The 12,036-nt window shown below is 49.3% G+C and overlaps 2 protein-coding genes across 2 annotated transcripts; one reads left to right on the top strand and one right to left on the bottom strand.

Annotated features, from left to right (window-relative positions):
• Positions 1–122: 122 nt before the first annotated feature.
• ENH_00050930 (hypothetical protein, conserved) lies at positions 123–2,678 on the bottom strand (the record flags this gene model as incomplete). The annotated part of the gene is made up of 6 exons (XM_013585253.1): positions 123–170; positions 410–1,021; positions 1,148–1,348; positions 1,460–1,578; positions 1,693–1,807; positions 1,983–2,678. The coding sequence occupies 6 exons, from the start codon at positions 2,676–2,678 to the stop codon at positions 123–125; spliced, it is 1,791 nt and encodes a 596-aa protein (XP_013440707.1).
• Positions 2,679–4,178: 1,500 nt separating this feature from the next.
• Positions 4,179–8,940, top strand: ENH_00050920 (Coronin, related; the record flags this gene model as incomplete). The annotated part of the gene is made up of 16 exons (XM_013585252.1): positions 4,179–4,221; positions 4,393–4,484; positions 4,714–4,873; positions 5,171–5,342; positions 5,589–5,666; positions 5,809–6,030; positions 6,266–6,353; positions 6,578–6,684; positions 6,892–7,045; positions 7,212–7,272; positions 7,409–7,557; positions 7,686–7,757; positions 7,935–7,982; positions 8,225–8,266; positions 8,459–8,749; positions 8,881–8,940. The coding sequence occupies 16 exons, from the start codon at positions 4,179–4,181 to the stop codon at positions 8,938–8,940; spliced, it is 1,839 nt and encodes a 612-aa protein (XP_013440706.1).
• Between the last annotated feature and the right edge of the window lie 3,096 nt (positions 8,941–12,036).

Raw genomic sequence — 12,036 nt, 5'->3', positions numbered from 1 at the left:
TAGAGGGCCTCTGCGTTGGGACGTCTTGGGAAAGCTATGGCTCGCCTTCTCAGACGTTGAAACCCGCGAACCAGTGGCCTCTGGGCGCCAAATAGGGCTGGGAGGGCCTAACTTAACTTGTACTAGGCATCCGGGCGTCTACGCAAGAATGAGTCAATCCAGACAGCGTCCTGCGACCATGAAGCACATGGCAGCGACCGACATCAGTAGGCGCAGTTGCGTAAGGCAATAGTGGTACTCCATAATTTTGTGGAAAGCCATATGTTTTCTACTAAGTCCCCGAATACTTGTACTCCGTCTGTCTGTCTCCAAACCTTCACTCCGTCATTCACGAAAAACATGAGAGGCAGTTCCACCAAAGGCAGTCGAGAGCAACATGATAGCTGCAGCACGCAGTTGTGTACTTTACCTGCAATACGTTTGTTTCTCTTCTGTGCTCCGCAGGTTGCCATGAGACGTCCGTGCCAATGTCCAGTTCAGCGTGCCTCATAGAAGGAAGTAGCCCTGGCTTCCGTCGGCTTCTTAGCGCCAGTTTGTCGGGCCTTCGTGCTCGTTTGTTGCTCCCTGGCTCTGGTGGAGCTTTGATGCTGTGACGGCTGTCAGGGGAGGCTGGCGATGCTAGCCTCGATGCTGGGCTAGCGGAGGCCTCGCTTCCGGCAGCTCTGTTCAGACGGGCACAAACCATTCGGTCATCGGCAGGTAGTTGTCTTAGTTTTCCCACTCCAGCATCGCAGCCGCTGAGCTCACATACGGGGCGCTCTACGACTCGACCGTTCGCGCCATCTTTTGCATGCGTAACGGAGGCTAGACTCGAAGCGCGGGCGCGCTGTGATTGAGGGGAATGCATAGAGGCATGGGGTGTCTGTAACCCGCGCAAAGTCCGGAATAGCCAGGTGTCCTCCTCCGCGTCATCGGCGTCCCCAGCAACAGTGACAGCTTGGGCAGCCTCCCTGCTGAGTTGCAGCTGCCCTTCTGTCTGCGGTTGATTGGGCTGTTGCTGCATCAATTGCGCCAGGCTAGCCTGTAAGCGTAGTGCACAAACTCCGAATGAGCAAAACCCGTATCTGTGTAGCTGTCGGTCTTCGATAAGATACCTCCAAGCGCTACATCTACATGGCAGCAGCACCGAACTTCCGAGGGTGCTCACCAGTTTATTGCATTTATCGGCAATGAAACTCAGGCATTCTTTGCCTGTCGACAAGAGGCTGTCAGGAGATGCGGATGGTGGCTGCCGTTGTGCGCTTTCCATGATCCTGAAAGTGGGATCTCGGCGAACCGTTTCGAGGGCCTTAACCCTTTCAGTAGCGAGGAGCAGCTGCTGCTGCTTCTTCACCAATTCTATTGAAAGCTGAACGCAGGCAATGAGCACAGGGCCGAAGCGCGTGATATTCCAATCGTGCATGGAATGTAGCAAGTGGAGAGAACGCTGGCAACGGCTCAATGACTGTCTCTGGCGTACACTTCTGGCCTCAGAGACAACGGATTCCTCCTCTTGATACGCTTTGCGTGACTCTTCGCGTTGTCGAACAACTCGGCCTCTGAGCTCTTCGATTGCAGCCTTTGCGTCGACTTGCTCATCTGTTCAGTAGACAGCCACAGGCCCGATGCAGTTTGAGCCCAGCAACCACCCGCCGTGGCCTCAAACTTCACCTCAAATATACTGCAACAGCCGCCAGTAGAAACTCAATTTACCATGCACGCTAGTAACGTCTGATGCCATCTGAGTCAAATTTTCATCTGCCGCCTCGGCGCTGCCGCATGTGCAGTGGTAGCCCCGTGAAAGAACCTGCCAACGGTCTAGCCATATCTGCCACAGACAAGGAAGTCCACACTAGAGTTGATGGCACTTTTTGCAGCCAAGGAAGCATAGGCAGGAATTTCTGGCACCTAGAAAGCAGAACAGCCACTCTGCGCAGTGTCCTACCCGTCTCGAAATCGACGCCAGCTGAAGAGCAGAGGCACTGAGCAGGGAAAGAACTAACCTCGAAAACTGCCATCCGGCGCTCGTGTACACTCATGAACGCAACTGCCTGTAGTGCAGGATGCTTAAGGAGTTGTTGCGTCACATCCTCTGAATTCTGCTGTTGGTCGCTGCAGTCTGGCCCAGATTCTGCTGCAGCATTGGCAGCGGAGGTCTTAACGGCCTGAATAAGGTGGGAAATTTCCTCCTCAACTGCCGTCTTTGCTCCTGCGCGGAGTTTGCTCAGCAGTGCCGATATCATTGCCGACGGGCCCCCTAGGGCACGAGACAAGCAGAATGCGCACGTGGCATTGACAGATGCGCAGAATGCCTCTCCTGCTTTGAGGGCCGCCCAGTCGCAACTGAAAGATCCGTCGGATTGCCAGAAATGCGAGCTTGGTGCGTCTTGGCGGGGTACAGCCGGAGGCCACCGAACGCCTTTTGGCAAAGAGAGCAGCCCTACGAATAAGTCGGACAGGCCTGATGCATCTACACCATTGGAATGTGGCCTCTCAGTCTCACTGGGTACGCGAAGATGCGCAGGAGGCCTGTGGTGACAATCAGTTGGCATGGAAGGGTTTGGGAAGCGTTGTTCCGGCTGCTGGGCCGCATTTACTTCCGCTAGCTTGCTGAATACCCCTGAGGAATGAAGGGAGGAAGCGTTCACGCGGCTACAAAGTTCACCAACGGGTACTGTTTCTGCTGGAATCGTCGCCATTGCTGCTCCCCCGTCTCTCTCGTGGGGCACGAAATTCACTGACGTCTGGGACTAGCTCAGAGATAGTGCAGGGGCTTCAACCTTTCCTTCACAATGTGTGGGAAAAGTGGAATCCCGGCGGATTTGTCACTTCTGTCCTCTCTTGAGTCTCAGTGAATGCCAAGCATTCACGATGCATCCTCCGCATTACTCCGTAAGGACGGGGTGTGCACGAACACTGGCAGCCGGTATTATTCATGTGCCCGCACTGTTCAACCTCGAGGCCTAGAGATAAAGTGAACCGTGGGCACTGAATGCCACATCAGAAGCCCGCGTGCACTCATGAGGAGCTTCGATATTGCGGCAGAACAGTAATGTACATTGCTTACGATTGATATGCTATGAAAGACAGAGTTACAACTGGGCTATGTTCACTGGGGCTCCTTCGGCTCCCCTCCTGAGGAAAACTGAAGCACGGGTCTTGGAGCAGCAGTCCAATTTCTGGTAGTCAGTGTAACCGGTAAGAAATGTCGTTCGTCTACAAAAAAGAAATAAATGGATGCAAAAAAGTGGAGGGCATGTGAAAATTGGTTTTTTGCTCCGTCCCCCACCCCCCGACGGGAAGCACCAACCGTCAGAGGTACAGGGTCAGGTGTTGCTAGCTGCCGCTTGGGAGGGGCCCAGGGGCCCAGGGCCCTGCGTGCAGCCTGTGGCGCATCATAGTCTCTACTGGCACCACGCAGAGCTTCAGAGAAATGGATATATATGTATTTGCATCCAGAAAAGTGTCTCAATAAAGGCCATGATATTTTGCCGAAGCCGCGCGTTCCGCAGTGGCGAAGTCTCATGCCAGCCCACGAGCCCTGGCCCATTGGTTCACGGTTCTCCTACCTCCTGTTTCAAGGCATTTGCAATTACAGAAGTCTATTGTGTGAGTTACAGTCATTAATCTTGTGTTGCTGCCGAGAGAGCCTAATGGGGTTCTCTCTGGACTGCTGGCAGCCAACAAATCATCATTGCTGTGGACTTTCGGCCAGTCGAGGAGGGACTTCGTGCACATGAGTCTATCAGGCAGCAATGCAGCGGCACTTCTGTGACTTGTTCTCAACCCAAGTCCTATATTGAAACTTCCTGGATAGTGAAGGCCTGAAGGATGCGTGCTTCTATGGAGCCAGCTTCGATAAACGCTTGCGGCAAACAGAAACCTTCGAGCAGTCCCACTGATGATAATTTGGCTGGATTGGAGGCATGAAATGCAGATACTACAGGGCTTAGGAGTACTGAATTGCCGTCTTCCGTGTCTGATACCCACAAGCTCTGTGGTGAACAACCCAAGAAATACACCGCATCTCTGACCGTGCAGCATGCCAGGGGCACTCATATTTGTGGGCCTTGTGAGCTCTTGCTTTCAGGACATTTTCTCGGCCGACTTCAGGAAGATCGTCCTTCCCGTCTACAACAAGCCTTAGGATCACGCTTCTCCGGAGACTCAGAGATAGACCGTAGAGTCCACAAGCGAGAATGGGAGACGCTCCGGAGAAAATCCATATAAAGAATTGCTACGGTCAGCTGAGTCAAAAGTAGTTACCGCTGATGTTTAACAAGTCCCCAGTTTTATATCAAATTTATGATCAAAGACTTTCTCCAGGTCAGGAGACGCTGCGCATTTTTAGTAATTGTCCTCTTTGTAAGCTTACTAGCAGCCAGAATGGTCCTTGTCTGTGGGTGGTCGCAGCTGAACCATGGAAGGTCCCCTATTCGGATATTCGCTTGGCAAGCAAACAGACTGAATCGGTCGGACTCGCCTGCAGCTACCGATATGTTGCTGTGAGCCACGGCCTGGCCAAAAACAACTTTTTTAGCTAGAGCACGGGATATCCCTGTATGCGAATCATGTAGAATACGATGCCAATACGTGATGGAGTGGTAGTACCACTGTGTGGCAGTGAGAAAACTGCTGCAGATTTGGGTCCTGAAGCACGAGGGAGTGTAGAACTGAGGAACAATGCAGTGCAATGGGAGAGCTAGCAACTGTGCTAAAACACTGTTTTTTCAGGCTCCATGGGATGTCGGTGGGGGTGGCATGATGGGTTTGATCAACCTGTCGGATTGTGGTCGGAACCCGCCTGTGACAAAGATTAAGGGACACACAGGGTCTATCCAAGATTTGGCATTCAGTCCATTCTACGAGTCGATTCTCGCATCAGGGTCAGAGGGTATGCGGCGTACCCTGAATTCACATTTGCGCACCACGCATTGTCGTGCATTGAGTCGCTCCACATTCGTGTACGGCTTTTCACATCTCGCTTCTTCGAAGGCGACAACTTGCCTTTGAACAAGCGAGCTGTACGGATGTGCTGGGTTGTTCTATGTGAATGCGATATTGGCTCCAGCTGCAAAAGAGAGGGTCTGAGATTCCTTCGTAGTTCATGTGGTGCCGCTAACTGGCTCTAAAGAAATACCAGTAGAGCAGGTTAGGCTCATTGCTTGGGGACGATTCTGCGTGTCTGCAGATATGACAATACGCATATGGGATGTTCCCAGCGATCCACCTCCTGGACACGAGCTGAAGGACCCTGTAGCCATTCTAACAGGATCTGCCAAGAAATTGATTGCGACGGAGTGGAACCCGGTAGCGGACTTCATTCTTGCCTCCGGTTGTTTTGACGGAACTGTTGCACTTTGGTGAGAAATCTGCTGAGGCCAGAGAAGTCGTTTAGAGCTCATTGTTGCAGTACGACTACGCAGACGGCCTGCTAGTTTCTGTTTTTGAACTTTAGACTGGAGAATAGCCACCAGAAGTTCCTGATTGCAGGAGTACGCATGAAATGAGTTGGGATTTTTCCCATTGGCCTAGTGTAAGCATCAGAAACCCGAGATCACTTGCCTACTGGAGCAGACTTGTTGTTTTGATTCCTTTGAACGCTCCAGGGATGTCGACTCGGCTTCGTTAGTCAGTTCTATCTCACTGAGCGATGCAGTTCTTTCTGTTAAATGGAGCAATTCAGGGTGAGAACTTCAACATCGAGCCCGACCTTTCCGCAGTGTGTATATTCCATAACACTGAATGCCTCTGTGAATTTTTGTTTCGAGTAACACCAGGCGCTGCTGGCACATTCTTGTTTGTTGTTCATGCTGTTATATTGGCCAGGGACACGCTTGCAAGCACAAGTAAAGACAAATCCCTTAGCATCATTGACCCTCGAGCAAAGAAGATTGTGGCCTCAGTCAATTGTCATGAGGGCCCCAAAGCAACAAAATGCTGTTGGGTTGATGGGTTTGCCGGCTCCCCTGGTCACATCCTTACAACGGGTTCCAGCAAGTCTAATGAAAGGGAGTTGCACCTGTGGGATATCAAGAGTTTTACTAAGCCGTAAGAAGGCAGATTCAGTTTGCTCCGTCATAGTCCGCGATGCATTTCCACGTTTGTGTGCGTATTCTGCGTGTGCTTCCGTTTGCACTTCTGATGCCAAAACAACTCCTCCTGAACTGCCCGTGTGGTTCAGTAAACGTACATGCTGGTGACTGATAGTTTGCAGGAGTCATGTTATGCCGTGGTTGTGTGAGGAAGATGTTGGAATCTCCGTAATGCTTTGGCTTGTCTTCAGATTGCTTCGTGTGGAGATCGATCGCGGCTCACAGCCTCTCTACCCAATTTTTGACGAAACACTTGGGATGCTTTATGTGGCAGGCAAGGTATGGAGCGTTATTGTTATTATCTGACGGGTTGTCAGTTTCGTAGGCAGCAAACTTACCTAATAGGAAATTCCCTTCCCGTGATGCAATTTGTGAACCGGACGAAAGAAGACCCACAGTTGTCTCATCAGAATACTAAATTCTACATTGCCCTATTTGAGCTCACATGAAGTTTATGAGGTACATATGAGCATGCTCGTCTGGTTGATCGCATGCGTATTCAGGGAGACGGGAACCTACGATATTTCCAGTTTTACGGAGGTGAACTGAGACGTGTCGACGACTACAGGTCAAATGTACCAATCAAGTCCTTTTGTTTCGTCCCGAAGCTGTAAGCTGCCTTTAGTGTTTTGTTGGTTGCATCTGGAGTACGCTGCTTCTTTTGTCAGAGTCTTAATAGCAGTGCTGCCATGAGGTTGTCGACCTATTTATTCTCTTGATCTATAGACAAACAAATATTAAAATTTGCAGAACAACCTGGGGTGAGTGTGGGAAGGAATATTTCGCTGGAATTGTGCACATTGCTGCGTTGCTGAAGCGTGGTCGACCAGAAGCGAGCAGAGATCGGCAGAATGCTTAAGAACGAAAATGGAAAAGTGCTTCTTCCAGTATCCTTTATTGTTCCCCGGAAGAACCAGGACGTTTTCCAAGCCGACCTCTACCCGCCTACGCCGGGCGTTGATGCAGCCTTGGTAACTCTAGCTGTAGTGCAGGATAAAAGTCATCTGGACGTCATCGGCGTTGAAGAAAGTAGCTTAATAAAGTAGCAACTTTGCAGGTTGCTCAGATAAGACTGTCTTCTCAGTTTCCTATTCAACTTAATCCCTAAAAACAAATGCTTGCAATATGAGTTCACAGACCGCAAGTGAATGGATCTCAGGGAAGAATGGAGTGGTAAAGCGCATAGTGCACCAACCCGGTAGGTGTCCACTACGTGGCAACCACGCATTTTACTGAGTATGAGGCCCTCTCCTTTATGAAACATAGCTTCTTGACAGTTTTCTGAGTCGCTTGTTCTATTAACAGCGCTACTTGAGAGTGCGTTAACTGCACAGGGAATATTCCACAGTTCAAAGGAGCTGCTAAGAGTCAGACACCCCAAGCAGGAGGCATGCGACGGCTTGAATCAACTCGAGTCATTTCAGAGCAGGCTCCTTCGGTGCTTCAGAAAACCGTAGAGAAAGCTCAAGACGAGACAAGGAGGGTAAGGCCTTTTGCGCAATCTTAGACCTCATGTTCACATGCATGAGGCTCACGCGGCAATGGGGAAGTATACTCACTCGCAACACGGATACGCGCCGGTGGAATTGTTGGTGTGATTCCCTATCGCAGCTTGATGCAATTAACAAGTCCCAGGAAACGAAGATTAAAGAGTTGGAGGCCCGTGTCAGAGAACTTGAGCCCGTACAGCACACAACAACACGCCCTTCCCAGTTCGTTCAAAATACTCTCTTTCGCTTTGCGTTTCTTGTGTAAAGTCTCAGGCGTTTTTGTATTAAAGATGCCGCCCAATCAAATATCTGTACGTGTTTATCCATTTTGTCAAAGAGAGCAACTGATTAGTGTTATTTTGTGCCACAGCTGGAAGCAAAAGTAAAGCAGCAAGAGGAAAAAATAAGATCTCTCGAGGTAATTGTGGAACCTCTGTTTCTTCCGTATGCAGCTTTAGGTGGCATGTGTATCTGTATATTTATTCTTGTAGTACCGAAGAAAAAGTCATGTGCACGTCTTTTGGCCTCGTGCCCATGGAAGTTTGACTCTGCCGCGGAGAGTATACAATCTTTGAGCTGGATTCAGGCGTTAGCAGTGACTTAATTAGTGTCGAGCGTACAACAGCCGTGACGTGGCTTTTCTGCTTTTGTCTGACTCAGAGCAAGGCGCAAAATACAGTGCAGCAGGCCGCTCACAGCAAAGTAAGTTGGCCACCCTAGTACTTAGCTTTTAGTCAGGTTGCATTGAGGGTTGCAGTTGCACTCAAGCACATAGCGTAGGGGCGCTTGGCTGATGTTGTTATATTACTGAATGTACTGCACTATAGAGTTAGAGAAGCCTTGAGTTAAAGACTGCTGGGCGTGCGTGATTGTTCCAATGTTTGGTCGTTGCAGCCTGGGGAGCTGGAGGAGAAGATTAAACAACTTGAAGCAGACAACGTTTCGCTGCGCGCCCAGCTTGAGGATAGTGCCTCGAAAGTGGTCCAGGCGCTTAAAGAGGCCAAGGCAAAAGATGCAGAACTGCAGAAGATTCAGAGCCAGTTAGAAGCAAAGGAAAAGCAACTTGTTGAACTGACGAAAGCCCACCAGGAACTTAGCAGCAGCATGGCAAGGGCAGAGGGCACACTGCAGCGAGCAGCTACTCTCTCCGGATTGGATGAAGGCGTTCGCCAGGAGTTCAACGAGGTCTGGCTTTTATGTTCGAATACATTTCGGAGTGCAGGTGCTCTCGTGTGTTCTGTGCTTTTTCGTACTTTGTCCCAGGCATTGGCATTATTTTGCCGAACCTCTTTCTGATACTGTGATTTGACTCGCAGATGAGGGACTTCTTTCGGGAGATTTTAGATGGGACCCTAACAGAACTCGCCAAGGAGTGACAAGCGAAAGCCCTCCATATTTCAGAAGCACGCCGAGTAACAACCCGGCAAGACATCCAAAAGAGGCACTAGTAAATAGCAGATTGCCCGCAATACTTTTCTGAGACCCTATGCCACGCACTTGGCGAGACGATTTTTCGGCAACGGCTATCTATACGCACTTCGTCTCACATTCAGGAAACGATTTGTTTCCATTAGAACGAGTCTTAGTGGGACCCACCGAGACCAGAGGATCATGAGCTTGAATATGGGATGCCTATGGCAGTTGGCGTACCTTTGGCCTAAGGCTCGTGCAAATGTTTCGACCAGTACACTGCTATTTGTAGATTTACTAGTTAATTCTTGCTGCCGAAGTCTTCATGGTACGCGCTTCTTAGGCAAAATAACAGTCACTGCTGGGTTAAAGGACTCGCCATTTTCCGAATACTTAGGAGCACTCTCCATGCGAGTTATTGAAAGCCATTAAAAAGTTTGTCTGTAACTATACGGTTTTCACAACCCTTTCGCATATCCGCATGCAGCAGGAGAATAGTACCTTTCAAAGTTCCTACAGGAACTTGACTGATTTCAGAAAATTCATAACCATCAACCATTCGTTTGACTGAGGCTGTGATCCTGCGTAAAACACGCAGCTAAACAGGACCCAGAAACCCAGGCAGAGCTTTGAAATCTTACACGGACGTAAAGTTGGATCTAACGGCGTCCCTAAAAGTCACTCTGAGCGTCTCGGAAGTGCCGACCTCAAAGGTAAAAATTTTTTTGAAAATTCTCAGTTTTTGCGTCGACGTGCATCACATGCTGTTGCTCAATGCAAGGACCTACAAGCCGCGCGGAACCTGCCGGCATGCTTGAAACGGGGGAAATCGCGTAGAGAGGCGCGTTGGACCTTTGCTTGACGCCTCTTTAGGTTCATAACTGCCTGCAGTTCCTCGTCTTCGGTGGAGAGAGGCGTCGAGAGCTAAACATATTTGCTTCTGTTGTAGTTGCACTCTTCCTGCACGCATCGAAAACTTTCTTGGACCTCGTAGTACGCTGCATCTGACTCAGCTCGGCGTTGAAGCTCTTCAGCGCCTGTATATTTTATTGGTGGCACCATTAATGGGGCATTTTTTCATGCGTGCATTTTAGGCGCCTGCAGAGGGCTTGTATAGTTATTCATCATGCACTCTGTAATTTCACCTCAGTTGTACTACTTTTCTATTCCTTATGCCAAAATTTTCTTGCCAGACAGGGCTTCTTAGAATGTATGAGACACTACTGAGCCAGCCAAAGCATCCCGTGTGGTAACCTTCACTTGAGACAATTGGAGTGCATTAATGAAGTGCGGATGGGCTTTTGAAGTGCTTTTTAAAAATTGTCGGAGAGAGGAAACGGCTACACACACAGAAATGAGCATGCTTAATTGCATATTGCTTACTCGCATTCGGCTATTTCTAGCTACAAATGCAACGCGGGCTTGCCAACTCATTTCTTCCATCATAGGCTGGGTTTTCAGTCTGAATTTGTAAAGCTAGCTTCGGTGTAAAGGCCTCAGACGAAGCTGCCATGAAGATGCATGCAGATGCTCGCTTTACGGGTCACCACTAAATAAGGCAAACATGTACTTCGAAAGCTGTAACTGTGTCAGCTCCTGCAGATCCTCACACGAACATTTAGCGCCGTGTACACAACTAGGCTCCTGAAGGTGGCGTGTTGTACTTCTGTGTCTGGATTAGCCTTTTTACTTGAGGTGCGAGCATAATGAGGTCACACACTTATTGTTAGAGCTAACCTGCCTTTTGCCATAGTGCCTGCAGGAAAAACCTTGTTTTTGTCTTGGGTTCTGTCCCATGGGATGAGTTCGGAAATATTCTTCGTAAATTTACTTATCGATCGTGAAACAGCACTAGCTGGAATGGATGCCAAAATCACGTATTTCATTATGGGCATCCTGTACTACAAAACCTGAGCGGACGGTCCTGGCTGTCACAGAGATAGGCTTGTGGTTAAATGCAGTCCTCGCTTGCTTCTTCCCACCGGCAGAAAATTTGGGTGTGCGAAGAAGGGGCACAATATAATTCACAGAAGCTCGGTGGCAAGCATAGATGGAGCCTGGTGCCCTGCTGCCACTGAAGGCGTAGGGAAAGCTGGGAAACTTTCTCTTACTGTTTTGCGGGTTTTCTAGTCAACTACTGGAGGCTCTACAGCGCATGGCCTTGCACAGAATCGTTTGCTTTGATAATGCATATTCCCTGATTTTGGGCTAGCTCTTGATGAAGTGTGGCATCCTTTCATGGGTTTTCTCAAGAGTCAATTTGGCTCGTTGTTCAAAGAAACAAGCCGCCATGTGCCAATGGTCCTGCTTTTCTAGGGGATGGTGCATCGGTGTGAAAGAGTCTTGAGTAAGGGGACAAATTGCCCGTAACTGCACTACCCTCTGTTGTTCAAGTGTCTGCGAGAAGTAAACTTGCACTAGATACGGTTACCATGGCATCCACCTCGTTACCTGCAAGCGCCAAGCGCTGCGCCTATAATTTTATGGTCATCCTAGCAAACGGCTCAGTCCAAAGTTATGCAGTGGAACAGATTTTGTTTTATTCCTCTTCCATATAGCCTAACGCTGCTGTCAATTTGACATCCGCTGTGCGGAAAAGCATGCACACGTGTACTTCGTCTTGAATGTGTAACACAGTTCCGCAACTTTTGCAACGCTGAATTGGCCGAGCGTATCAGTAGAAGTCGAACTTCACTCTTTAAACTAACCTCTTTAAACTAACTACAATGTTTAGCTGTCGCGAGGGTGCTGCTGCCTTCGCCCGCTCTCATCTGTGATACGGAGATTCTGACACGCTAAGCTGAGGTGGGGTTTACGCTTCACAGCAAGTTAATCAATTCAAAATAAGTCTACTATTAGTGCATGCGCCTGAATTCACGCCTATATCTTTGGTCTCTGTTGCAAGCATTACTTATCCTGGGGAGCCCAGCTTGTGGTTCTTGCAGCAGGCACCCGCTTTGTGCTTGTGCCTGGAACCGGCTTTTGCTCCCAAAGTAATATGAAAAATTGCCTGAAAGATGCTTAGAGACAACCCTCAGTATCTGTGTGGATTTCACTGGCAG

Source organism: Eimeria necatrix, genomic scaffold (assembly GCF_000499385.1).
Source record: "Eimeria necatrix Houghton genomic scaffold, Enh_scaff3, whole genome shotgun sequence".
Taxonomy (NCBI): domain Eukaryota; phylum Apicomplexa; class Conoidasida; order Eucoccidiorida; family Eimeriidae; genus Eimeria; species Eimeria necatrix.
The sequence above is the reverse complement of the archived record's forward strand: the minus strand, read 5'-3'. Positions and strand labels throughout refer to the sequence as shown.